The sequence below is a fragment of the Varanus komodoensis genome, unplaced genomic scaffold (assembly GCF_004798865.1).
Source record: "Varanus komodoensis strain SLA01 unplaced genomic scaffold, ASM479886v1 scaffold26, whole genome shotgun sequence".
NCBI lineage: Eukaryota > Metazoa > Chordata > Lepidosauria > Squamata > Varanidae > Varanus > Varanus komodoensis.
In genome coordinates, this window is record NW_025335684.1 from 12,268,496 (window position 1) to 12,293,853 (window position 25,358).

Sequence of the window (25,358 nt, forward strand, 5' to 3'; positions counted from 1 at the left end):
CCTGTGTCCACTTACGTGGGCGCGCTGCAGATGCCAGTCTTGTCTTCCTGGGCATTATTTGCGCCACTGAGCCACGCTGCAGGTCCATTCAGAACTTGGTGCTGGGTTTGGGCCCCCCTTCAGCCTTCTCTGTGAACCTCCTGCAAGGAGAGGATGGAGGACTCTCCGCAGGGCAAATTTAGCCACCTTTTGGAAAGGTGCCAATTGCAGAGAGATTTTTATGTGCGGGGGGGGCGCTCAAAAAGGGGTCATCCCTCCCCAGCTGCACTCTGAAGTGGTACAGTCCCCTCGTCCCAACAAGATTCCACCGCTTCAGTCCGTTGCTTGCACTGACTGGGAGAATGCCTCTTAACGCCAACGATACACGGCGCCCAGTCCATGCTTTCTGCTGGGCCACGTGTTGGGCAGCGTGTGCCGCTGCTGGTCTAGCAGCTGGTCCCAGAGCCAGGTGTTGGAGGGTCACTGGGCAAGGCACCCACCAGGAGTGTATATGACATGCAGGTATGTGAGGGGGTGTCACACGGAGGTGGGGAGAGACCTGTTCTCCCCTGCAGAGGAAGGCAGGACGCGCTCCAATGGAGCAAAGCTCAGGGAGCCAAGGTCCATTTGGATGCCAGGAAGCACTTCCTGACAGTCGGGACCCCGAGGGTGTGGAATGGGCTTCCCCGGGAGGTCGCTGAGGCCCCATCATTGAGGGTGTTCGAGGACAGGCTGGACGCATATGCACATGGTGGGCATGTCGTGAGCGGAGCCGGCTGGAGCCAGGGGTCAGACTAGATGGCCCGCGAGACCCCCTTCTGACTTGCTCTGTTTCTGTGTTTCTGAGTGCTCTCACTCAGGGAGCCCGCCGTCTGACCTCCACCCTCACCTGGGGCAGCCTTCTCCTGCTGTCCCTTGCTCACTGGACAGGCTGAGAGCCAGGGGCAGCAGACCGTGGGGGCTACTGCTCCTCCTCCTCACTCAGAGTGAGAGGCAGATGGCTGAGCAAGAGGCCATGGGGAAAAGGAAGTGCAACTCCAGGGGGCTCTTGTGAACAGGCCCCTGCTGGGCAGTGGTCCCTAGGCAGGTGCCAGACGTGCCTCGCTTGGCTACTGCCCTTGCCCAGGTGTGTCCAAAGGCACACAAGCAAGAGCTCCCTTCAGATCCCCTGGATCAACACGGAGTTGCATCTTGAATGCTTGCAGGGTGGGAGGGCCCACGAGCTCCTCAGGTAATTGCTTCCATTGTCATGCTGCTGTAACCATCTGGAAGGTCTTCCGGATACCTAGCCAGAATCTGGCTTCCTGGAACTTGCTCTTCTGTGACCTGCACTATGGGATGGTTGAGAAGGTATTCTGTCCTTCCTCTTTGTGACAGCCTTTCAAGGACTTGTAGAGTGCTGTCATATCTTTTCTCTTCCCTTCTCAAGGCTAAGCATGCCCAGTTCTTTCCATCTCTCCTCACAGGGCTTTGCCTCCAGGCCCTGCATCGTCCTCGTTGCCCTCCTCTGAGCCCTTTCCAGCTTGTCTGCATCTTTCTTAAAATGTGGTGCCCAGAACTGGACCCAGGATTCCAGATGAGGCCTAGCCAGTGCCTCTTCTAAGTGTCTCTTCACGCACCTTGTAAGACTATGTCTGCAGCAACACATGTGGGTAATTTCTAAAAACAAGGAAAAGATGCATCTTGCTTCAAAATGACTTTGCGTACCACTAGATAAATGGATGGGCATTTGAGAGATCACTTGTTTAATTGACTGTGACCCTTATCATTACTCAAATACAATTCCTTTAATGCTGCAATCTCTGTAGCAATTTGTTCAGTGAGTCTGCGGCAATAGGAAGTCTGCTGAGATGGTGTCTGGCTTTGAAAATATCTACAGAACCGGAATCTGAACGGAGCCGGTCTGTGGGGATGCTCTCCAGCGGATGCCCCTCTGGTGGGAAGGCCTTGTCAGAAATGCAGCCCTTTCTGCATTGTTTAGAAGCCCCTTTTTGCACAAGGCAGAAACTGAAGAAGCCCCTTTGTGCAGACAGATCTGTTTTGTTTTAAGGAATACATGCACATCTGCGTGGCACAACCTGTAGAAGACGCTGCACTGACACAGGTGTTTGGTGGTCCTCAACTTCATTGCCTTCTCCCCCACATGGCAGCTCCTCCAGCTCCCTGAAAATGCCTCACAGGGGGTCAGGGGACACTGCTGAGGCCCCTGGCCCCTGGCCCCAGCCCTGCTTCTGTTTTCACTCGCCTCCCGTGAGTGTCACTGGATCTGATTCTTGAAAAATGGCGAGAACACATGCTTAACCTCTGGAAATGTCCTGGGGTCTTTGCTAAAGGCTTGAGGAAAAGAGGCTTCTGTGGGACCCCCTGCCTCTGGTGGTCAGGCTAATCTCAGCACCTCCTGAAAACATTTTTGTTTCCAGAAGCCTTCCTGAGATAACCACATCTTTCTTCTTCTTTTTACCTGTCATTCTATTCTTTCACCTGTTTTCTTTTTCATGGTTCACTGCTCTGAAATCTCCATTCCAGAATCTGGAACAGACTACAAAGCTTGTACATAAATGAATACATAAATAACATTCAAAAAGAGCCTGGACAGCCATCCGAGTGGGACAGTGTAACGTGGTGTCCTGCAACAGCAGGGGGTCAGACCCGATGGCCCCCATGGCCCCCTCCAACTCTACTATTCTACGATTCCATGAAATAACATTTCTACAAGTCAGTCTGAGAGTGCTTTTGCAAGGTTCCATAGACAGATCAGTTCCACAACACTGTGCAGGGCCTTTTAAAAAAAACAACAGGTTTCCGAGGGTCCCTTCATTTGTGTGTAAGTTGTGTGTGCAAGTCAACCGTGCAAGACTGAGCGGGTGCAAGGCGGCTGCAGCAAGCGTCTCACAGCATCCCCGCGCGATGAGTGTGGACGTGAAAGAGAACCTGGGGTGGAGCTGGCATAACAGGCTGGCTGCCGGGCTCCACTTCCATTAGGTTCACCGACTGTTTTTGCTGTTTGAATTTGGCACCAGCTGTCTATGTGTCTCTCCCTCTGTTTGTATAATATAAAAGAGAAAGACTGAGGGAGTTTGCACATCTGGTTTATTTCTTCTGCCTTTTTCTTTTTCTTTTTTCTCCTGTAAAGGAATATTTTGTTTTAAGTGAGATGTAACTTAATTAGGTGTTATGGCTGCAAATCTTTTACTGTTGAATTCTTTCAGAGCCATACACGACAGAAGAGTGGGCATAACAAAGCATCCGTGAAGGGGTGAGAGAGAGAGACGAGCCCCATCCGCATTTGGCTCTTGCAGACCATGTCCCTCACCTGTTTAACTCCCTGTGCAACTTACGGAGCATGCCTGCCCGCTCACACGGAAAGGAAACTGACTTCTGCTGAGCTGCAATTCACAATGTATTGGAGGTCATGTCACAAAAGGTGCAGGAGGGAAGAAAATGGCCATAGAAACGAGATTGGAGAATGACAGGTGGAGGTAGAAATCAAGGAAAAGGCAGCATACTCTAAAGTGTTCGTACTTCTATGAAACTGACCTACGGTTCTGCAGCACACAGCTTTTTTGGAGTCACACAGATTCTGCAGACTTCCAAACCATTAAAAATTGTGTGTGTTGGGGGGGGGGGGCAGGGGGGATGGGCAGGATCAGCACAAAAGTGTGTTTGTTAACAAGAAAGGAAGAATGCTATCCATCCGTTGATGATTCTATTGATGAGCAGCTGACAGTCTAAAAGGCACCTGAGTATCTTCAAAACTCAGATGGATTAACAGCATCCAGGCACCCCTATTTGCAGTGCAGGCCATTCTGGCAGCGCTTTCATCAAAATGAACGCAGCCGCTTTGAGAGGCGACCAAAATCAGGTCACTTGAACCGTGGAGATGTGGGAGCAAGATCTTATCTATCTATCTATCTATCTATTTATGACATTTGTCTGCCATCCTTTGCAAAAGCCTTGATATCTGGAAGATTGCCCTGTTCTTGCCTTGTTTTATTTTGTTTTATTGTAAGACCATCCTGAGACTTTTGGTAACGAGGAAAGTATAGACAAGCACTAAAGAAAGAAAGAAAGAAAGAAAGAAAGAAAGAAAGAAATTGGAAATGCCTCACTCTCTGCATATCTGCCTCCAAGGTGGGGCACCTGGGCTAGAGTTTAGGGCATCTCCTGGGCAGGGAAGAGTTACTGTGATTTCTCCCCTGAGACAGGTTGGACGTTACCCATCTTCAGTAGGAACAGCTGTTCTCTGGTACAGCCGGGCTGAAATTTCATAGAACAGATTCTCCAAGCGATGTTTGAAAAAGTCATCTTTCTAAACTGCTGGAAGAAGAAAATGCCTTCCTTCATTTTTCTGTGCACAAATAGGGCAGAGAAATAGTAAATTCTTCCTCACATGTGTGTGTGCGCAAACACACACATACGTACGTGCGCACACGTGAATCTTTTGCAGCAGAGATAAATGCAACATGCTTTTGCGCTGCAACTCCTGTCCAAAACTTTGGCTCTCTATGTGCTCTGCATGCTGAAGGTATCCTCCTCTCCCCAAGGCACCTCTCAGTAGGGCTTGTAAAGCTGTCTCCCTGCATCTTTTATCTCTTTTAGAAACAGAGCGAGTCAGAAGGGGTCTCCCGGGCCATCTAGTCTGACCTCTGGCTCCAGCCGGCTCCGCTCGCAACATGCCCACCATTTGATTGATGTTCTTGGCTGCAATTCATGTGCAGCATAATCCTAAGGATGTCTACTCAGAAGTAAGCCCTGTAGAGTTGAATGTGACTTCTTCCCAGAAACATACATATGGCAAGACTGGGCAGGAAGGTATGCCTGTCACGGTTTAAATGCTCATACAGCTGGGCTAGTCTTGGTAGGCAAGGCCATAACAAAAGGGATACCCCCACCCGTCGTGTGTATGTGTGTGTGCGCGCGTGCACACACGCACGTGTGCATAGTAGGTTTTCGTGGCAGATCACTCTTTCAAAAGGTCTGCCCCGATGGCTTGCATACAGTTTTTGGAACCAGACAGGGGGTTGCATGAGCCCTGCACCGCAGATGACCCACTGGTGGTGTATAGGATTACAATGCAAAGCATTTTGAGGTCTTGAACGGGCGATTCAGAACCATAATCTTGACAAAAGACCCTCCTACCAGATAAAAATTGCCAGAACCACTTGTTTTGCTCAGAGAGATGGACAGATGAGGCCGCCTGAAGTCTGAACCCTCCTTTGCCATGTGGCAACGTCAACGCGCACATGGGGCACCTGCACATCCAGCTTTTATCGCCCCGCAGAGCAGCCCGCCTCCACCCTCACCGCTGCTTCTTTCCTGGATGTGCACCCTGGAAAACAGCAGAAGACTTTGTGCTGCACATATTTAAGCTAGAAACAGGGTTTATAAAAAGAAAACCACAGATAATTCTATGGACCACTTAGCAGACTTCCTTTGCTGAAAGTAAAATAAAGTGCCGAGGTTTCTCGTCTAGTTTGTTTTATATTTTTCCAACTCAGGCTTTTATAAGAGCCCTCAATGTATTTTCAGCAAAAGTTTTGAATCTTTCCTTTCTGAAGGGATCTTGGAATGAAAATTTACAGAAAGCAATTACACACCTCCACCCACTGCTTTCCTGAAGTATCCCCTCTTTGATATTCCTAATTAGGATGCCAAACGGCCAAAAATGAACAGGAGGAGGGGGAGGTTCAGTATGGGAGCAACCTGGTGAGTTGCCATGAATGTATTCCCCACAATCCTTCTTGTCAGGAAATTAAGACCAGGGGAATATTTTTGGAATTCTCGCCCTCCTCTCTTCGTTGCTAAGGATGGGCGATAAAGGCCCCGAGGGCATCAGGGGAGTGCCAAACATGGGCCAGCCTGGCAACAGAGTCGCTGTTGTCTGCTGCTTGCAGCGGCAATGGAGTGGGTTGGCGGGAGCCACGGGAAAAATGAACGCCGCTGCTCATGGCCAGCGCCCACCATGCCCTTCCGCACGCAGAAGCTGCTGGAGAATTTCTCCTCCCCCTGGAAAAAGTCAGCAAAATGGTGCCCCCAGTTGGGAATGTATGAGAGTTTTGTTAATGTTTGCAAATCGTGCAAACATGCCACGATCCCGTCCCAGAAGCGAACACAAACAGAAAGGGCAAATCCTTGCAAATACCAAAACTCGCAATCGCTGTAAGAAGAATGCACATTTTATGAGTTCCTCTTTGGGGTAAGGAGTGCATTTTGGGTATACTTTTGTTTTAAAAATTGCATTATGCTATTTGAAATCTGCACTTTCCCCATTTGAACATAATGAAAACAGTGGACAATGGGGCAAAGCAGGCTTCCCACTGGTTTTCGGAGAATTTGGGCAATCACAAAAATTGCTTGCTTGCCCATCTCTGCCCCCAGTTTCTCTGCCCACAAATAAGGTGAGGAATTTTGAGAGGCTGTTGGCACACTCAGATATAATTTAAATAACTCATTGGGAAAGCTGGTCCCATTTAAGCATGGATAAAAATCTGGCTACTCATCGTACGGGAAGTAAATGGCCAATTCCCACACTGCTCTAGTACCATAGAAAAAATTAGGGAAGGAGACCAGATCACACAAAAGAGAACCACACCAGCAGTCAAGGGATGACTGGTAACGCAAAGTCTAGCACACCCTGCTTCCCTTGCAATCCTCCTAGGGATGTGTAACTCTGGGACGCGGCTTCTGCGTGCAAGCCACAGACTTTTAATGCATCTCTGACATGATGTCCAAACACAGGCCAAGTTTAGTGGGGAGGTTCAATTTCTCAAAAATTGCTCAAACTGTTTACACAGTTCTGAGGCCAAGAACTCTGCATCTCTGGTATAATTTGTACAAACGGCGACCCAGTCATGACATTTGATTCTGTGTTGCTCTTCTCATTTTCCTTGTGGCAGCATTTAACATGAGACGCATAGAAACACCTTCCTCTCCCTGCGTATGAATGCAGCCCACCCTGGCTAGCTTGAATTTTCTGGCAGCGAACTTGGGCCTCCATTTTGCATAGATTTACACCCATTGCAAATTGCTGGATGGAGGCCTGAATTTTGCACTCGTTACCCAGCTTAAACAATAAAATTAAATGGCAAAACATGTCAGGTCAAATTGGCACCAGTGCAGAGTTGACTGAATGGCATCCATGGGGCCAAGTTGGAAAAAATCCATTGGATTTTCACCCCTCACCCAGATCACTCACCCTGCTCCTGCCCCGATCCCAACCTCCTCCCTGCAGGTAGTGGATTGGGGTGAGGAGAGCAACCACGGTGCGTGTGTCATTTAAGAGAACAAGCGTAAGATGGACCACCTGGAAGCTCGGGCTGACTGTCAGGAACTTCTCATTTATTATATTCCTAAATTGCCTGACGGCAGATTACAAGGAATTTAAATCTCAAGTGTTGATGTGCTAGGGTGCCATCCAAGACACGTTTATTCAGGAGAACGTCCTGCACCTCCGGCCGTGGACTCTTTTCTGCCTAAGCCTGGCAGTGGAATGCAAGGGAGGAGACCGTGGAGGCAACCAATGCATTTCAAGGTCAAGGCTGAATTCTCTCCCCTTGTACCTAACTAGCGGGGAGAGAGGGAAGAACAATAGACTGAGAGGAGAGTTTTCATGAGCAATTCAGCCAAGAAGCCACGGGGCAAATCAAAAGCACATTCCCACACGATCCCCAGCACAAAGGAGCAATTGTGCTAAAGGGCTGGAGGAACAGGGTGAAGGATGAGGACACGGTGCTAAACCGAATGGCACTTTTGGGAGTGGAGGTTTCAGGTTGGAGGGACAACACGTGGTTTAGGTGGATTCTTTCATGCCCAGGTTGGGTGACTCTGGCACGAGAAAGCAACACGGTTGAAAAGGGCTGTGCTCTTGCAGAATTCAGGCATCCTCCTCTTCCCAGGCATCTCATCCTGAAGGACAGATAACATCCTTCAGGTTACACTGGATGCATATCGCTTATCCTGAAGGATACATCCAGATAAATCTGGGTGAAGAGGACTTTCGGAAGCATCCCTGCCCTTAACGGAAACGCTTCCTTTGCCCAGCATGCTTTGGATCCCACAGGCTTCAGGCAAGTACCTGCTCCACACACAGAGAGAGCTAAGATTTCAGTACCAAGCTTCCGCCTTCCTAGATCCGAACGACAAACTCATTTCTCCAAGTTGCAGCTTTTCTTTTGAGCACTGTAGGTGCTATCTGTAGTGCTGGCCTCCACCCACAAAATGGGTTCACCACCTGGGCTGGCTCCCATAAAGCTCAAAAGAAAAGCTGCAATGGATGAGGAGCCCCACTGACACAGGAGTCAGCAGCCTCCTCTGCCCGTGCAGGCGAAGCAGGCCCAGGGGGCGTGGCATGCTAATGGACTTTCCGGTGGGGGATTCTGGGACGGCAGGGCAGGAATGGAGCATCCTGTGAAAGGGCCGGCCTCGCTGGACTCTTGAATGGAAACGCTCCGCACTCCAGCATTTTGCTGCAGGTCCAGTGCAGCGGTTGCACCTGACAAACAAGAAGCCGAAGAGAAAGCTCTTGCAAATGGCTGAGGCATTTGCAGGAGGCAGCACGGGAGAGCCTCCCCCTCCACGAAAGCCCTGCCCTTCGCCAGGTTTCGGAGGGACAGCGCTGGTGCTAGCCCGAGCGAGAGAGGGCTGCTGGCTCGCTTGTTTGTCTTCTTTCTTTTCCTTTTCAGAGAATTTTGTTTCAAACCCCTAAAGAACCCTTGTTGAGTTTCTTTGGTCATTTTCCAAGAATAAATAGGATTTAAAACCTCATTTGCACATTAAAAAAATTAGTTGAAGGAAACCTGGCTACTCTCACCTTTCCTTTCCAGAAAAATCTGGTGCTAGACATGTTTCCAACATTAAAATTCCAGCAGATGACTTATTACAGGGCAATGCTGAGCCCAGGCTGGAGATGATGCACGGGGGAGAACCTCTCCATAGACAGTGAGGGTGCAAGAGACACAGAGGCAGGCAGAAGGGATCCTTGCAAGCATGGGAGCAGGGGAACTAGGGGGTCGTGCAGAAATGTTGGCTGTGTGGCATCCAGACAGCTGGCCATGCCCTCTGTCAGGATACTCCCCTTCCCTTCCCTTCCCTTCCCTTCCCTTCCCTTCCCTTCCCTTCCCTTCCCTTCCCTTCCCTTCCCTTCTGATGTCAGGCTCCCCACCCACCCGCAGAAACTCAGCATTTTGTATCTGCTGTGCCATTTCAGGCTGTGGGTTCTGCCAGCACCTTGCCCTGGGTTGCAAGGATTGCCGATAGATCAGATGCCGAGCAGCAAGTCAATCGGCAGGTCGGGTCTCAGGAAGCAGGATGGGTAAAGATCAGCACCACCACCATTTTGAGAGGAGCTGGAACTGGAAGCGGGAGGGGACCGTCCCTGCAGTCCTTCAGCAGGCGGCAGGGCGGGGGCTCAAAAGGGGGGGGGGGGCTGAAGCCGACTAGCTGCCCCCAGCTCTGCACTGCCTGGTAAAGCAGCCTGGCCTGTTTCAGCAATGGCGGTGCAACTCTGCTTTCCTTGTGGCCTAAGTCCTTACAGTCTGAGACGGCGGTGCGATCTGCTCTGGAGGCAAAGGGGCTGGCCCTTGGAGTCTCTCTGGAAGAGTGACCCTGAGGAGACCGAAGCCTCCTGATGACTTTCCATGGCAGAGTCCTCTCCCCGGACCAGTAGCTTTGGAGTTGCATCTTCAGAGGACAAGAGCTTGGCATTCTCCAAGGATGAGTGCTTCGGCTCCGGGCCCATGACAGATAGGGAGCCTGCTCAGCCCTCAGTGGGAGATTTTGAAGTCTCCCGCCTCCCACAAGCATAGAATCATATAGTTGGAAGGGGTCTGGGAGGCCATCAGGTCCAACCCCCTGCTCACTGCAGGGCTCAGGTCTCCCATCCAAATACTAACCAGGCCTGACCTGCTTAGCATCTGAGATTAGGCAGGATCAGGCACTTCAGGCTATTTGGAAGCTTAATTAAGATTTTTTTCCCCCCCTCTAAGTAGCTTTTTCTTCCTGGTAAGTTTGCAAAACTTGGAGTCCCTTCACTTCTGCTGAGGATCAGCACCTGAAGAATGAACTCAGTTTTGGATAGAAATGACGGGAGAGAACACCAAAGGGCTGCAAGGTAAGGCTTCTGTTGTCTTTAGAACTTTAACGCAATCGGTGCCTCAGCAACTAGGATGAGTCAGGATGCAGAGATCATCTTGGCTTGGGTGCATCAGAGAGCCTTGGGTGCAAAGAGGAGCCAAAAAGAGGAGGCAGAAGGTGGCCTTTCGGTGGAGCCAAGAGAAAAGCTGACACGTTTGGCAGTTGGAGTGCTTTTGTTTTGTTAGGAGCCTGGTCTGATTTGCTGTGCCGGTTCTGCTTATGACTCAGTAAAATCGGCCAATTCCTTCATTTTGGGGTTTCAGTCTTCTCTAGTCAGTCATATCTGATATCCCTCCATAAGTCCCTCAAAGGCTGTCACAAAGAGGAGGGTCAAGATCTCTTCTTGCTGATACCAGAGTGTAGGACGTGGAATAATCAGTTCAAGTTGCGGCAACCCAGATTCAGGCTGGACTTCAAAAAAAGCTTCCTCATGGTCAGAGCAATGTGACAGTGGAACCAGCTGCCTGGAGAGGTGGTGGGCTCTCCCACACAGGGGACATTCAAGGAGAAACTGGCCAGCCACCTGAGTGGGATGGTGTACATGGGTGTCCTGCAACAGCAGGGGGTTGGACTCGATGGTCTTCAGGGCCCCTCCCAACTCTACTATTCTGTGATTCTGTGATATCTGCTGACAGCCCTTTCTGTGCTCCTTTATAGTTCCTCTTGTCTACCCTGCCTGGCTTTCTGCTCCTCCTAATTCACACAGGAGGATTTCTAGCAATAATTTCAGAACAGAGTACGCATGATTTCTATAATTGATTCATGCCTCCCCCGTGTCATTGATGAGTACGTGCGCATTGGTAAAACCCTGTGAAATGCAATCTAGTTACGTCTGTTCGTGTGACTGGTTTGAACTGTTGTGTGATACACTACCGAACCACACAAGCCAACATAGGCCTCTGCGAAACTGCACATGAAAAATGCTGCAACAAACACACCAACAGAACTGAACGTACGTAGCAACAGATCGCACACATGCAGCATCTCTAAACATGGGAAATGAAAAACAGGGAGGATATCCAGTGCATCAGTCCCACTTTGCAAAGAAACCAAGGGTTGTTAAAGTTCTAGGACAAAATCATACCAGAGCTTTGGAAAGATCCTTCAAGTTACAGATAAATACAGTTTCCGTGCCAGGGCAGTATCCGTGTTATTGATTGCCCGTTATAGCAAAAGCCAGAGTGGTGTAGCTGATGGAGTGCCGGGCTGGGATGCAGCTTGACTCTCCACCTGGCCATGAAGCTTACTGGGTGATGCCAAGCCAGGCAGCAACTCTCAAGGTGACCTACCTCACAGGACTGTTCTTGCAAGGATAAACTGAAAGACAAACTGGGTGCTTTGGGAACAGGAAGTAGATGTCATACATAAACCTAGAAAGTGAAATCCATCGCTTACCTGCTGGTTCTTCTGTGCTGGTGACCACAGAGGTTGGGTTGATGGCAGGAATCTCTGGAAAAGAAAGGGTGGGGTTTCTTAGTTGGCTGGCCCACGCTCCCTGCCCCTTCCCCATCCCTGGCAGATGGAAAGATTGACGCGAGGGGCTGTGCAGGTGTCTGTGTCTCAGAACAGGCCCTTGGAGAAGCGTCGCTGTCAGAGAGTTTCTGCAGTCTTCCGCTATTTGCTCGCCACTAAAAGGGAGCACCAGCCACGCTCTCCCTGCTTCCCAGAGTTAACATCATACAAGGGAGAGAAGGAGCAGGACAATAACTGACCAAAAATGTGGGGCCTAAGACATATACATAAATACATACATGCACAATATATGCTATATGCTAGTTCATATGCTTACTCTGCCTGGCATTGACTCTCCAAAACTGGGTTCTAAATGGGCACTTATGAATTAGCATATGCAAATTGTATGCAAAATGCCATTCTCCTTTGCCTTCCAATCTGGTAATGCATGCCCCTGATTCTGGCAATTTATAAGTGGCTACTCTACCTTGACCTCCAAGCACTTGCTCAGGAGGAGCAATATAAATGTCATGGATGGAAGGGATTTCTTTTGGTGGCTTTGTGGAACAGCACGGTCCCTGAGGGAGGTCCCACACCTGGGAGAAGCTCACCTGCGTAGGGAACATTTCATGGGAAGCAGGGTGATCATTTCAGGCCCGCTCAGCTCTCAAGCAGAGCATTCTCTCATATGCGTCACCTCGGCAGCCACCTCGGGGAAAGAGTGACCCTCTATCCGCCTCCTGCCAACAGTGCCAGCCAAGCCGAGGAGCAATGATACTCACTAATGCACGGAGCGACTGGTGAGCGGCTCTGCTGGTAGCCTTTGGCACAGCGGTTGCAGGTTAACCCTGTCACCCCATCTTTGCAAGGGCATTGGCCAGTCGTCTGGTTGCAGGTTTTTCCAGCTGCACCAACAGGGTGACAGTCACATGCTAAGAGGAAGGGGAAGGTGGCAGGAGAGCAGAGAGAAAGGGGAGACAAAGTCAAGAGTGGGACATTGCAATCATGCACAAAGACATTCACGTTTCTTCCAATGACACTGTGTGAGACGCTGAGTCGTGCCAGAACCAAGCATCCCTTCTCCCAACATACAGTGCTCCAAGGGGGAGATTTCAGAGCCTGGAAGAGAACTGCAAGAAGAGGCGGATTCAGAATGCGCAGCTGAATTAGCACGGCCGGCGAGCGGTGGGAGAAGCCAGGTGTCCAGAGAGAACAGACGGGCCCTGGCTTGGGGGAAGAGGCCACGGAACCGAGAGGGTAAGACGGGGAGGGCTGCAGCTTTGTCAGCCCGGTGGTCTAACATTAGATCAAGTGAGCAAACCATGAAGGGATGTCCGGTATTTCCACTACCTGGCCTACAAGCAGTGCAAAACTCCCCGAAACCAACTCTGTTTGATAGAGGCGGGAATGGGAGGGGGGGAATCATCTTGGAATCATCTCCTTGTATGGGAAAGAACTAACTCTACAAGGGACCACTTGACGGATGCTTGACAACTGTTACATTAACCGCACTGTAGTGCAGAGTCAGCCTCAACTGGGCGACCTAACTCAGGGAAAGAGTGTCGTCAGAAACCCTTCACTTGGATCTGCTGGGGAGTGAAAAGGGAAGAGACAGACTCGTGACACAGAACAAGGGGTCCGTGCTGTTCGTTGCACCCTTGATGCTCAGAAGGCGCCAGAGCTGGAGACTTATGAGCACCTGAGCAGCCCAGAAGGTGCAGCGGAGAGGAGCCGCAATTCAGCTGGACATCGTCAGCCATCTTCCTGAGGCCCTCGCCTCTCCCAGCCTCCTTCCCCATCGCAGGCCGTTCGTTCTCCCATTCTTTCATTGCGAACTCGCAACCTGCCTCCAGCCGCCACGTTCTTCCATCGCTCCCTTCGGCTGTTTTTGCATTCACTTCCTCCAATCCCAGCTTAAGAGCACAGGAGCAGCCATGCATAGCGTTTCCCTCCCACCCATGTTCCTTAGCAAGTGGCATGGACAGGCATATTGCCCCTGAAACGGGAAGTGGCACGGAGCTGTCAGGATTAGTACTCATTGACCGGCTTTTCTGCCATGAATTCGTCCAACCCCCTTTTCAAGCTGTCCAAATTAGTGACTGTCTCAACACCCTGTGGAAGTGAGCTCCATAGCTTAACTCTGCACTGTGTGAGGGTGTCCCTCCTTTGATCTGAATCTCCTACCAGCCAGCTTCATGGGGTGACCCCACTGGATTCTAGGATTGCGAAAGCTCCCCGCTCTCACATGACTCCGCTAGAGTAACGGAGAAGCCGCCAACTCTTAGCGGCAGCCTCCAGAAAGAGCACGTGTTCCTTGGTCCCTTTACAGCACCAGCTGATTAGCCAGCCATGGTTTCGGAATGTAAACCCATCCCTTAGGAGATCAAATACATTTCTTTTTCCACGCGTGTGAACAGTGATCCACCAACATTGATTTTTCTGGCACTTTCCAAAACTTGATAAGCAATTTCAGATCTTGCAGGAGAATCTTGAGTACAGCTGTTTTCCAGTTATGAAATTCTCCAGTTCTGACACCGCATTCTTTGAAAGCGGAGTAATGGATAAGACATGGCAAGCAGTAAATGAAAGAATAAGATCTGTGGGGAGGGAAGCCAGGCCAGCAAGGGAGCGGATCCACCCACTGCGCCGGCCCCCTTGTCGGCACGCAGGGACTTGCCTGCGCTAACGAGAGCTTCTCGTGGACAGCAGCAGGACCCCGTCTGGGGAGACAGCCATAGGCTGCCTTTGCCAGCACTGAATATGAAACTGCTGGCCACCACGGGTGAATTACGGGCTGCTGGGACACTGACAGGGTCTCAAATGATTGTTGCTGCTAGATGTTTTCATTGATGGGATGTGTGTCGCTGCAAGCATAAGTGTTCCAAGGTCAAGCTGTTGGCACCTGTGCTAAGCATGGACTGGATCCAGGTAGAGTAGACCTATTCAAGTGAATGGGACTTAAGTGGAATGTAGGTTAGTTAGGGCTAATCTGAGCTGCACTGTTGTGATGGGCTTACTCCTGAAACAATGAAACAATGCAAACTCCATTGTTCCTCCAGGGAACACTTGTAGGCAACAACTTTCTGGCTGCAAACACAGAACCTGAGTTTCCCTAGAAAAGAATCCCATACTGATTTTTTGTGGACAAGTGTGAATCATGATTGGCCATTCCAAGATTATGCACCCAGATGATTGCTATGCTTTTCTTTAAAATAAAAACAAACATGCAAAAAGAAAATCTTCGCTTGAAGTTTGCGCCTTCCAAGCATTCATTTTCTGGGTTAAGCTCCTGGAGGTTAGAGCTTCTGAACCAACGGCAATGGCCAGTTTTGTTCCTCTGTGTGTGTGCTGGAGTGTGATAGTCTGGCTCATGTGGAAAATGGTAGAAGTTTCCGTGCAACCTTCATCTCCCGCCTCTCAGGAGCAACGGACAAGCCAGAGTGGAAGGGAAAGTGTGTTAAGGCTCATTAAAGGTACCAAAATGCAACCTTGCGAGAGGAAGGGATGATAGGAGGAAAGCGGAAAGGAATCAAAAGAACTTTGGAAAAACTGTGTTGTAAAGGACGCCTGTGTTGTAAAGGCCCCCCGGGAGTGGCCCCTCTCCAGTCAGAGAGTTGAGGGGGGCATGGGAGGAACAGCCGGGGGGGCATGGATGTGAGGAAGCCCATCTCGCTTGTTTTACTGAGCCTCGGGTGGGTGAGCTGGCCCTGGCTCCAGCTCTGCTCTGGCCCCAGGGTTCTTGGCAGCACCAGCACAGGCTGGGGGACCAGGGCGCAAGGAGTTGCCATGGCCTGCGGAACATTGATCTCCGCAGCCGGAGGGCTTTCCTGGATCGAATGCAGCCCGCTGGCTGGAGGAAGTTCCCCCAAGCCTGCCAGCAGTTCAGACAGGAGCACTGGAAAAAATGGCGATTCCCCCACCAAAGGTCTAAAGGGGCATGATCCAGCCTACCAGCTCAGAAAGCCCATATAGAAACATAGAAACAGAGCGAGTCAGAAGGGGCCTCCCGGGCCATCTAGTCTGACCTCCGGCACCAGCCGGCTCCGCTCACAACATGCCCACCATGTGCATATCCAGCCTGTCCTTGAACACCCGCACCGATGGGGCGTCAACAACCTCTCGTGGAAGCCCATTCCACACCCTCGGGGTCCTGACTGTCAGGATGTGCTTCCTGATTTCATGAAGGTCCTGATTTCAAATCTTAGCATCTGTCTGTCTATTCCATTATTTTGTATTCTGTCTTTGATCTCTGAGTAATGATCTCTCTCAATCTCCACTTCCCCTCATTCTGATGCATGTTAAGATGAGCCCTAAGAAATCATCATCATCATCATCATCATCATCATCATCATCATCATCATCATCATCTCTATACTACCTGTATACCAAATTTCTCTGGGTGGTTTTACAAGAAAATAGACTCTACTTATTCCTAGGCCTAGAACTGCACACAAAAACCTGGCCCCTCCCTCAAGCTGGAAATACTGCTTTGCCATGTAGAAAGCATCTGCCTGCCTCGAGCTGGGAACCAAAATGCCTTAATTGTGTGGTGTGAACTCGCTATTTTTGGCCAGGCCAATGTTACACTGTCCTTCACCACAGCTTGGATTCTTGTCCTGCACACAGAAATGTTCACAGACATATTCTGGATCCCTTCAGGTCAGGGGAATCACTTGTGAAAATTGCCCTGAAAAGAAGGAAAGCATCACCAACCTGAGGAAAAAAATACTTTATATGTAGAAAAAACTGTAATATTTTGAATGGAATAGAGTAGAAGACGGTCAGCATGCGACTCGTGTAGTTACTGGCTGTTGATGGACAACTTGAAGGCCCAGCCCTTCCTTCTGAAATTTCTTCTCCGTATACCAACTACAGGGAACCCTTCAAATAGAGAATGTCATCGAAACAGAGGACTGTTCTCTGTAAAAGAGGACAGCCACCCTACTTGGGAGTTAATGAAATAGCTAACAGATTCACAGCCCAGAAATCTGGGCACCCTCACTTTTGGCAACGGTGTTCAATGGCTGAAAAGAAGGAGAGAAAAGATTTAGCGTGATGAGAGTCCCATCATATGGTCTTGGACTAGGGCCTGTTTAAAATGTGGGGCAGGGGTGGGGAAAGCAGAGAGAAATATCATGGTTTCCATCAGTGTAATAGTCAAACATGATTCCAAAGCCAAACAAAAATACACACACGCACATGTCCCCCCCCAAAAAGAGATGTTATCGTTTCCCTAATTTTCACCAGATGGGATCCTGCCAAAGCACCGTGTCCCAGCGCAAGGGCTCTCTTGAACACAGCAAGGCGCGAGTCCACGGCGCCTAATGGGGAACAGATGCCACGGGCCTTATCAGATCCTGGCCAGGATGGGAAACGGACGTGTTTCTGACGAAGGTCTCCGGGGGGGCTCAGCTGGGATACCATGTGGCAGCGGGTGGCGGAGTCCTCAGATGATGTCAAGCCATCCTTCAGCCACAACATGCTCTGGTGCCAAGAAGGCGGGCAACACGCTTCCTTCCGCACAGGAATATTGGTAGGGTGGCCACGGGCCCTTCTTTACATATAGCAGTTCTCTATTTGTAATGCCCAAGCTCTCTGGGCAATTCACAGCTGTTCTTTATAGCCGGGGTGTTGAACCCCAGGCCTGCGGCCTGCAGCTGGCCCACTGCAAGCAAAGGGTGGCCCACTGGGAGGGCCAGTCTGGTCCTCCAAGGCTCTCCAGACGATCACACCACCTCTCCTGTTCCCACGCTGCTTTCACTGACCCCCAGGCTTTTGGTGCTATCCTCATCTTAGTTACTGGGAGGAGGAGATGTATGCTAAAATAGGCCAGTATCTTGGCTCACCCCTTCTGTCTTCAGTCCTGGCATGTGGCCCTGAGAACTTCGCCGAAACGGGGTTTGGTCCTCAGGATGAAAGAGGGCCTGCACCCCTGCTCTAGAGCAAAGTGTCCTCTGTTTTTAAATTGGTCCAAGTCTGGAGGAAAGATAAAGAACTCTGAGACAGAAGAGCAGAAGGACCCTGGCGTCGCCCTCAGCATCTGGGCTGCAGAACGAGTGGCAGGCGCACCAGCTGCCTAGCACCATGTCTCCCACTGGGGCCAGAAGGACTGGCGCATTTCCGTCTGAACAACAGGAACGACTGCTCCCGTGAACACAGACAGGAGCATCCGCAAGTGCCAAAGCGAGGCAACTGTCTGTCTCCTTCGCGCTTTCTTTTGCTGAGGTGGCGCAGGAGTGGCACGAGCACCGGGCGGTTATGATGGACGTGCAGACGGGCACCTCCTTGGACTTCTGCACGATGGCTCCAGCCATGCGGACAGGTCAGCCTCAAACCTTGAACTGGAGCAGCACAGGCAGCAGCCTGGCCAGAGGCCACAGGCCAAACTGCTTGCGAGGCCCCCGGGGGAAGCCTCCAGGCCCGTGGCACAAGAGATCACCGGCTGGCAGCCTTGCTGTGGCATCTTGTACAAGGCAAACGAGGGAGCCCTCAGCTCAGGTGCCACCTGTCAGCTGTCGATCCATTATAGCTCGGAGAAGAACGTTTTCTTTCATTTCGGTCCAACATCCAGTGGTAGCATCCATCGTTTAACAACTCCCCCCTAAAAGAGGCTTATCACCCTTTTCATCTTGCCTTTTGGAAATCTTAGTTAAGATATTTTTATTCATTGTTGTCCTACTCTCGCTGCTGTTGTCAATAAATCCAGACTTCATCCTTCTCGCTTAGAACAGACCAACTGAAAGCAATGGCGCTAACTTAAGCCCCATTGACTTCAATGCAACTACTGCAAATCTGGTTCCAATCCATTCCTTACAAAGGTCTTTGGTTTAACTGACTTTTTTTTACTGGTTTTATTCTTGGTGGATGGCCATGTTTATTGTTGATTTTTTTTCCCCACCCTCCTGATTAATGTTGAACTTATCTGCTTAATCTGATAGTTTTAATTGTTCAAAAACATTTCAGTTTAAGGTTTCTCCATTGTTTTTATTTTAAAAAAATTATACAAAAATGCCGAGAATAAATCTAAATCTAAACGTTAAACTATAAACTAGTATAAACATTGGATAGAAACATGAGAAATCTATGTTGTATGATCTTAGATGACATTTCTGAACCATCCAACTTAATCTCAATCTACATTATATTGCTGTTTACATAAATATGGCTAAAGGGAAGCCAGTTGGATACAAGCCTGCCTCCTTTTTTAATTTGTAAATTTGGCTTATTATTTTTTTTGAAAAAAAAGCTATATATATTTTAAAAAACATTTCTCCAATTTTCCGTATTTTCTGTATCTATTCCCTAATAGAGGGAAACTTGCAAAGATGTAGGGGTTTGTCAAATTTCAGTGACTCTTCTATTTTGTAAGCTCCCTCACTGCCCTGTACATCAGCTGCATGGTGGTTTTAAGCAGCTGAGTTAGATTATTGGCTTAATCAAGATGGCTCCAGAATTAGCCATTCTTCACGTAAACCGAGGGGACTGAAACGCGTCGTGATGAACTTGCTTCATGGCTCTGAATGGGGTCCAAGGCAATACTCTTTGCTCTCGTTGCTTCTGCTGCGGCTTCAGGGAGCTTCCAATGCCTGACAGAGACCACCAAGAACATTCAGAGAGCCAGCTCCAACCTTGGAAACGTGTGGCAACTTTGAAGCTGGGACTCTGAATTGGAGTGCCCTCTTTACCCGCACAGCTGGTGCAGGAAGAACCACCCTGGTCAAGACTCCCAAGATGGACTTCTGCAGGTGGAGAGGGACGGGGAGAGACACCACAGGCGTGAAAGCCCAGGAACACCTCAGCCTCCTCTCCTCCTGATCCAAGATGACCAAACTCAAGGCCTTTGCCTTCGCATTCCTTCTGTCATCCAAGTTCAGAGGGTTACAGGCAGCAGTTCTGTGATTCATTGATCACCTTTATAGCCCTGTTGGCTTATTGACATGGCCACTGATACATGTGTTTCTTTATATCCTGCAATGCTACCTTTATTCTTGATAATCAGATATAATGTACACTGCTTTGGCCACAAGAGTGTGGGAAAGCAGCATATAAATAAACAAAGAAGCGAATCAATGTAGCCTAATTCAGTAAGGGTGCGACAAAGGCCAACGGTTTTGCCCCAAAGGCCAGCCCTCTAAGTTGCACACCCATAAAGATGCCCCCACCCCACCGGCTTGCCTCACAAGAGAGACGCCGCTTCCCCGTGCAGGCAGGGGCCGCTTGAGACAATCCGGGAAGCGGGGGAGCTTCCTCACGCCTTGCGCATGGGCTACTATTATGCTGTGGACAATTTACTGGTCCACACTGACTCGTGGAGAGGAATCAGTGTATTCGTTGGACACACACAAAAAGAAATGCGATATTATTGTCACAAGGCTTGTTGTGGGTTTTAAATGCCACTTTATGTTACTGTGAAGGAAGGAGGCACCAATGGACACTCCTGCACGCCCGCACCATATCACAGAACAGTGTGCCGCACGAGTAAAATTTCAGGAGAAACATGAGGAGGGGTCCAGATTTGAGAGCGCCCTGGAGAGTTGCCAAGTTGTGCCAGAGGCACAGTTAGTGGATGCTGGGCCAGGGGGCTCCCCCGGCAGAGCTGGCTGTACCAGGGAAGCGGCTGCCGCTTCTTCATTTACCCCGGTGCTCCAAACCGAAGCTGCCCCAAGTGCTCTGGTGCATAACAGGATGTAAGGAAAGCCCAGCCGGAGGGGAGCAAAGGTCCCTCTGGTCCAGCACGCCGTGCACAGGACCCCTCGGGCAGGACGGGCGCAAGGCCTCTGCCTGCCCGAGCAACTCAGCCACTAGTGTAAAGGACAAGGGGATTCCCAGACCAGGAGGAGCTTCCAAGACGCCTGCAGCTAGATGGACAGACAGGGCAGCCCCGACGCGGGGGTCTGTGGCTGCCCATAGAAGTGGGTGCCGACCCCAGCTCTGGCTGTGAGCCACATCGCTGCCCTGAGCCCAAAAGCCCTGCGCACCAGCTGCGGTGTGTGTTCTCTGGAAAAAATGGATCGGAACATTTCTCAATGTCTTGAACTGACTGGGATCCAATTTCACAAGTTTGACATACTTAGTAAACAAACGTCTCTCCCTCTCTCTCTGTTTAAGGAAAAAAGGAACTCGTGTTAAATATATAAACAACTAAAACAAAATCACGCCCCCTGCCCAATTGCTAAAAATATTTTCTTGGGAATAAAAGCTCAATAAAGTCCACTTAATGTGGTGTAAATGTTATGTTCAAATGAATTCAAAGCTTTACTTGGAAATGATTTTCATTGGAAAGCTTGTAAATAACTTTTAGGACATGACAACTCAGGAGCATGCATTCTTCGCAGGCCGACTATGTTTCAAAAGGAGGGGATGAAAACACACTGGTGCGTATTCCTAATGCACTGGCACACTTACCGGCCTCCTAAGGGTGGTCACTTGAAAATAATAATCCTAACTTTAAAACTACTCAGTTTGACTGATATTGGACTAGTATCCATTCATTGTGTTAATAATTAGTTTTATGATGATGCATTTATAGAAATGGAAAATTTCCCATGGAAAAATCTAGTAGTGGAAAATTCTCTGAAAGGCTATTTTGTTATAGATATTTTTCCAAACCCACATCCCTGTACAAAGCTGTGTCAATAAGACAACAACTTCCTACACATGGAGTTCAAGTGCTTTGGTGGTAAGACAGAAAGGCAACAGTGCTGGAAAAGTACCATTCGTATTACGGATGCATAAACACCCCAACTCCAAAAAGGCCAGACTTCGAACATGAGAAGAGACCTGCTGAGTCAGACTCAAGGCTCTGCTAGTCCTGAGACCTGTTTCTGTGACCAACCCGATCCGCGGCTTCTAGCCCTGTGGGCCACAGGCCAGCCCAGGTTCCAGAGGCAGTGTGCCTGCATGCGCCAGCTGCTGAGGAGCTCGGGCACTGTGTGGACAGCGTCCTTGGCTGGATGGAGCACGGTGCTGATCCGGTCTGGCTTCCCATGAGAGTGAACGGTGCAAAATGCAAGACGGACAAAAGGATGCGCTTCTTCACACGCCACCTGGCCAGATTATGGCATTCACTGCCGTAATATGTAATGCTAGCAATTATGTGGATTGCTTTAAAAGGGGACTGGACAAATTCATGGGAAATACTGAGCCAGCGTGGCGTAGTGGTGAAGAGCGTGGGCCTGGGACTCAGAGGATCTGGGTTCTAGTCTCCGCTCAGCCATGGAGCCAGCTGGGTGACTTTGGGCCAGTCACAGACTCTTAGCCCAACCTGCCTCACAGGGTTGTTGTTGTGGGGATAAGATGGAGGAGGAGAATGATGTGAGCTGCCTTGAGCCCTTTGTAGGAAAAAGGCAGGATATAAATCCCTAAATAAATAAATAGGTCTGTCAGCGACTAGCAGTGATGATGGCTCTCTATTACCTCCAGTGTCAGAGGCATTATGTACGTATCTGATTATGTTTCCTTCCTAATTGTGGAAGCTAAGCAGGGTCAGGCCAGGTTGAAACCTGGATGGATGACTTGAGTCCTGCATGGAGCAGGCGGCTGGACCAGATGGTCTGCCAGGCCCCTTCCAACTGTCTGATGCTATGATCCTATGATGCTATGATCTTAGATACCTGTCCCTTTGAAGCTGCCCACCCAGAGGCATCCTGACTGCGATCCTGGAAGTACAAGATAGCCATCAGGCTAGTGGTCACTGATAACTTTCTCCTCCAGGTTGGCTGCCATCACTTCCTAGGGGAGATCGTTCCATCCTTCAGCTAAGGTAGCTGTGTGTCCTCCACCTGTTTGAAGTTCCCCACCTGCAGTGAGCACTTGCTCATTCAGCAGAATGACCACGGCCCCTGGTCACAATCCGCCACAACACAGCAAGCATCTAAACATTTGCAGCTCTGCATGTAAATCAGCAATGTACATTTCATGCCAGTCTGTCCTTTCTCCTGAGGATCCATCCCTGGTCGTAATTAGTGAAATGTAGCCTGAGCTGGCCGTGCTGGACCTCCCGCTTGCCTCCACCTGCACTTGTGGCGAAGAGGCAGGAGACGCAGAGGTCCAGGTCATTCATGGGAGACGCACATGGCCAGCGCTGCCTTCTTCTGCCTCTGGACTGAGCATGGATGAATCTGTCAATCTGGCTTCACTCCATTCCCCCCCCCCCCCATCCCCAGTCTTAATTTTTTCAATGTTGTGTTTGGTTTGTCCCAAACATACAGAATTATTTTCTTCTTTTCACAGGACATGTCCTATGCTATGCATTTGCGTATTCTGCTTTGCAAACCACATATTTTTTTACAAGGCATTTTCCCTGCATTATGCCATTTTCAAACATTTCTTTCACTAGTATCCGGATTTTTGTCTGTACCATTGTCAAATTCATTCCTTTTTGTCCACATTTTTGGACTGGAGCATGACATTTGCAAAACTTGGAGATGTGCACATTTCCCCAGAGAAGTAACTTTCAGTGAGCGCATTGGTTCAAAGGAAGACCTTATTTCCCGCATCCCTGCCCCCCCCCCCCCCCCTGGCCGGACTCGCCCTTCTTTGCCGGAGCGGCAGCTTCTTGGCTGAAGCCGCAAGTGGCCAGCACAGAGGCTGAAGCATCACATCCCGTGTGCCAAAGAGACTGCCTTGCACCTCAAGCAGAGGGGCATTTTTGCTTCTGAGGGCTTAGCTGCTGCTGCCTCACCAGGAGATTCGGTGCACATTTTAGGGCCCCACTTAAATTATGGGGATTAATATCGAGCCGTGCCTTGGGTTGGCGTTTTCAGCAGCAGCCGTTCAATTAACCCTGTCTGAGCTTTCGTCCTGGGTTTTCCATATGCCTAGCTTTTCCATATTATCAGGTTCAATTTAGACTTTATCCGTTGGCAGGGGGATCACTAGAGGTATTAGTCTGTCAGCTTTAATGCAGCCTTTTCCTTCCAGACGTCCTTGGGATGTTGCACCAAGACGCAGTGGGACGCTTCCCTGCGCGTCATGATTTGCTGCGAGTACAGTCTGGAACTGTCTTAAGGATAGATTGAATTCCTGGCAGCGGTGCAGAAAATGAATTAGAACTGAAATCTGAAAATGTTCTGAATGGCATCAGAAACAAAGCAAACCAGGAAACCTTCCTGCTTTTGCAAACCCAGTCACTTCCCCACCCTTTTCTTTGCATCAGCTGTGCAGTTATAATTGTTATTTTTATATCTGCAAACTGCCTTGCTAGACCAGGTCCACCCAAGGTGGTGAACAAAGAAACTAAAAGCACAATAAAATACAGGAAATAAAATACACTAACGTAACAGTAGTATAACCATAGTTTACAAAAATAAAATGAGATACGTTGTAATGTATGTACACTGAAAACCATCCATCACCTAATTTTATGTAATTGCTAATTTATTACATATTCTATCCTGCCTCTCTTCCAAGGATATCTGGCTGAAGTTTGTGGGCCACCACGCACCATCCTATGCTCACAACAACCCTTTGGGTTAGAGAAAGGGATTGGCCCAGTGGGCTTCGTGGCTAACTGGGAGCTTGAACCGGCGCCTCCCGTGTGCTCATCCAGCACCTTAATCCTTACAGCACAAGGGTTCGCACAACTTTGTAGTATATCCTTAGAAAGTAGTATGGCCAGAAGGAAAGGCAGATGGGCGTCCTCTACCTTTAATGGGCATGTTGGGAGAGGGGAGGGATTTCAACTGGTGCAGCTTCTTTGGGCCTGACAAACTGAACCCGCATGGATCTGAACCCACAGGGATAAAAACAAAGTTACCACCTTTACCACCTTTTTATCCTCCACCCCAGGTTTTTAGAGTCCTTGGCTTTTGAACTGTCCAAGCTTCTGCTTTTAATAGCTGGCCGTCTTTGTACTTTGATTTTATATGATTTAACCCTGATCATTTTATTGTTATCACCCTGTAAATTATCCAGGGAAACATTTGACTGAATGACATTATACAAATAGGACCTGGATATCGGAAGGAGCATCTCCTTCCCTATGTGCCCATACCTTAAGATCTGGCTCAGAGGTCCTTCTTCAGGAGGCCTCCTTGAAGATTAGGAGGGTGGCTACCTGGAGAAGGTAACTGGGAAGGTAACGGGGGAGCCACCTTCTCTGTGGTGGCTCCCCAGTTATGGAATACGCTCCCCAGAGAGGTTTGCCTGGCTCCGGCACTTCATTCTTTTCGGCACCATGCCAAAGCCTTTTACATTTCCCAGTGTTTTAAGGTTTGTATTGTGATTTTAATTGGGGCATTATGGTACAGAATGAATGCTGCGCTTTACTTTGTTTAACTGTAAGACACTCCTGAGACTATCTGGTAGTGGACGCTATACAAAAGTTTTACATAAATAAGCCAGCCAGCCAGCCAGCCAGCTGCAGGAAGAAATGGATCCACCCCTTCTGCTCCAGAGAAAACAGCATCTGCAGGAAAGCGCGGTCGTGGCAGGATCTCCCCTGTGGCAAAAAAGCCACCAGGAGAGGCGGCTTGGTGTTCAGATGGCTCCCTTTTCTCTGGGCTGCTCTCCTCCAGCCAGGCTTGAAGGACGTGGCTGGTGGGGATCCTCCAAGAGGGCTCCGTCATGCCTCCCAGTCCACCTTCCTGGAACAATGCGCTCTTAGACAAGCGGTGGCACCGGCAAGCTCTGCACCGGGAAGAGACGGTGCAGCCCCAGTCTCGGGCTTTGCAGGCAGGTGGCAGGGAGCTGCCCTGCTCTGCAGGACTGGCCAGTTTTGTTCCAGCAGAGAAATCGCACACGAGCTGAACCGCCAGCAGCCTCCCACCCAGAGCATTCAGGCTTGTGGTTTGGCC

General features: G+C 49.6%; 1 protein-coding gene across 1 annotated transcript in view; it reads right to left on the reverse strand.

The window, feature by feature from the left end:
- The window catches only part of NTN3 (netrin 3), an 89,640-nt gene that overhangs the window by 21,544 nt on the left and 42,738 nt on the right, over window positions 1–25,358 (reverse strand). The window contains exons 3-4 of the mRNA XM_044433548.1: window positions 12,345–12,494; window positions 11,506–11,559 (exon numbers count right to left, since the gene is read on the reverse strand). Of these exons, the coding sequence (XP_044289483.1) occupies window positions 11,506–11,559; window positions 12,345–12,494 (204 nt within the window). The remainder of the gene's footprint in view (window positions 1–11,505; window positions 11,560–12,344; window positions 12,495–25,358) is intronic.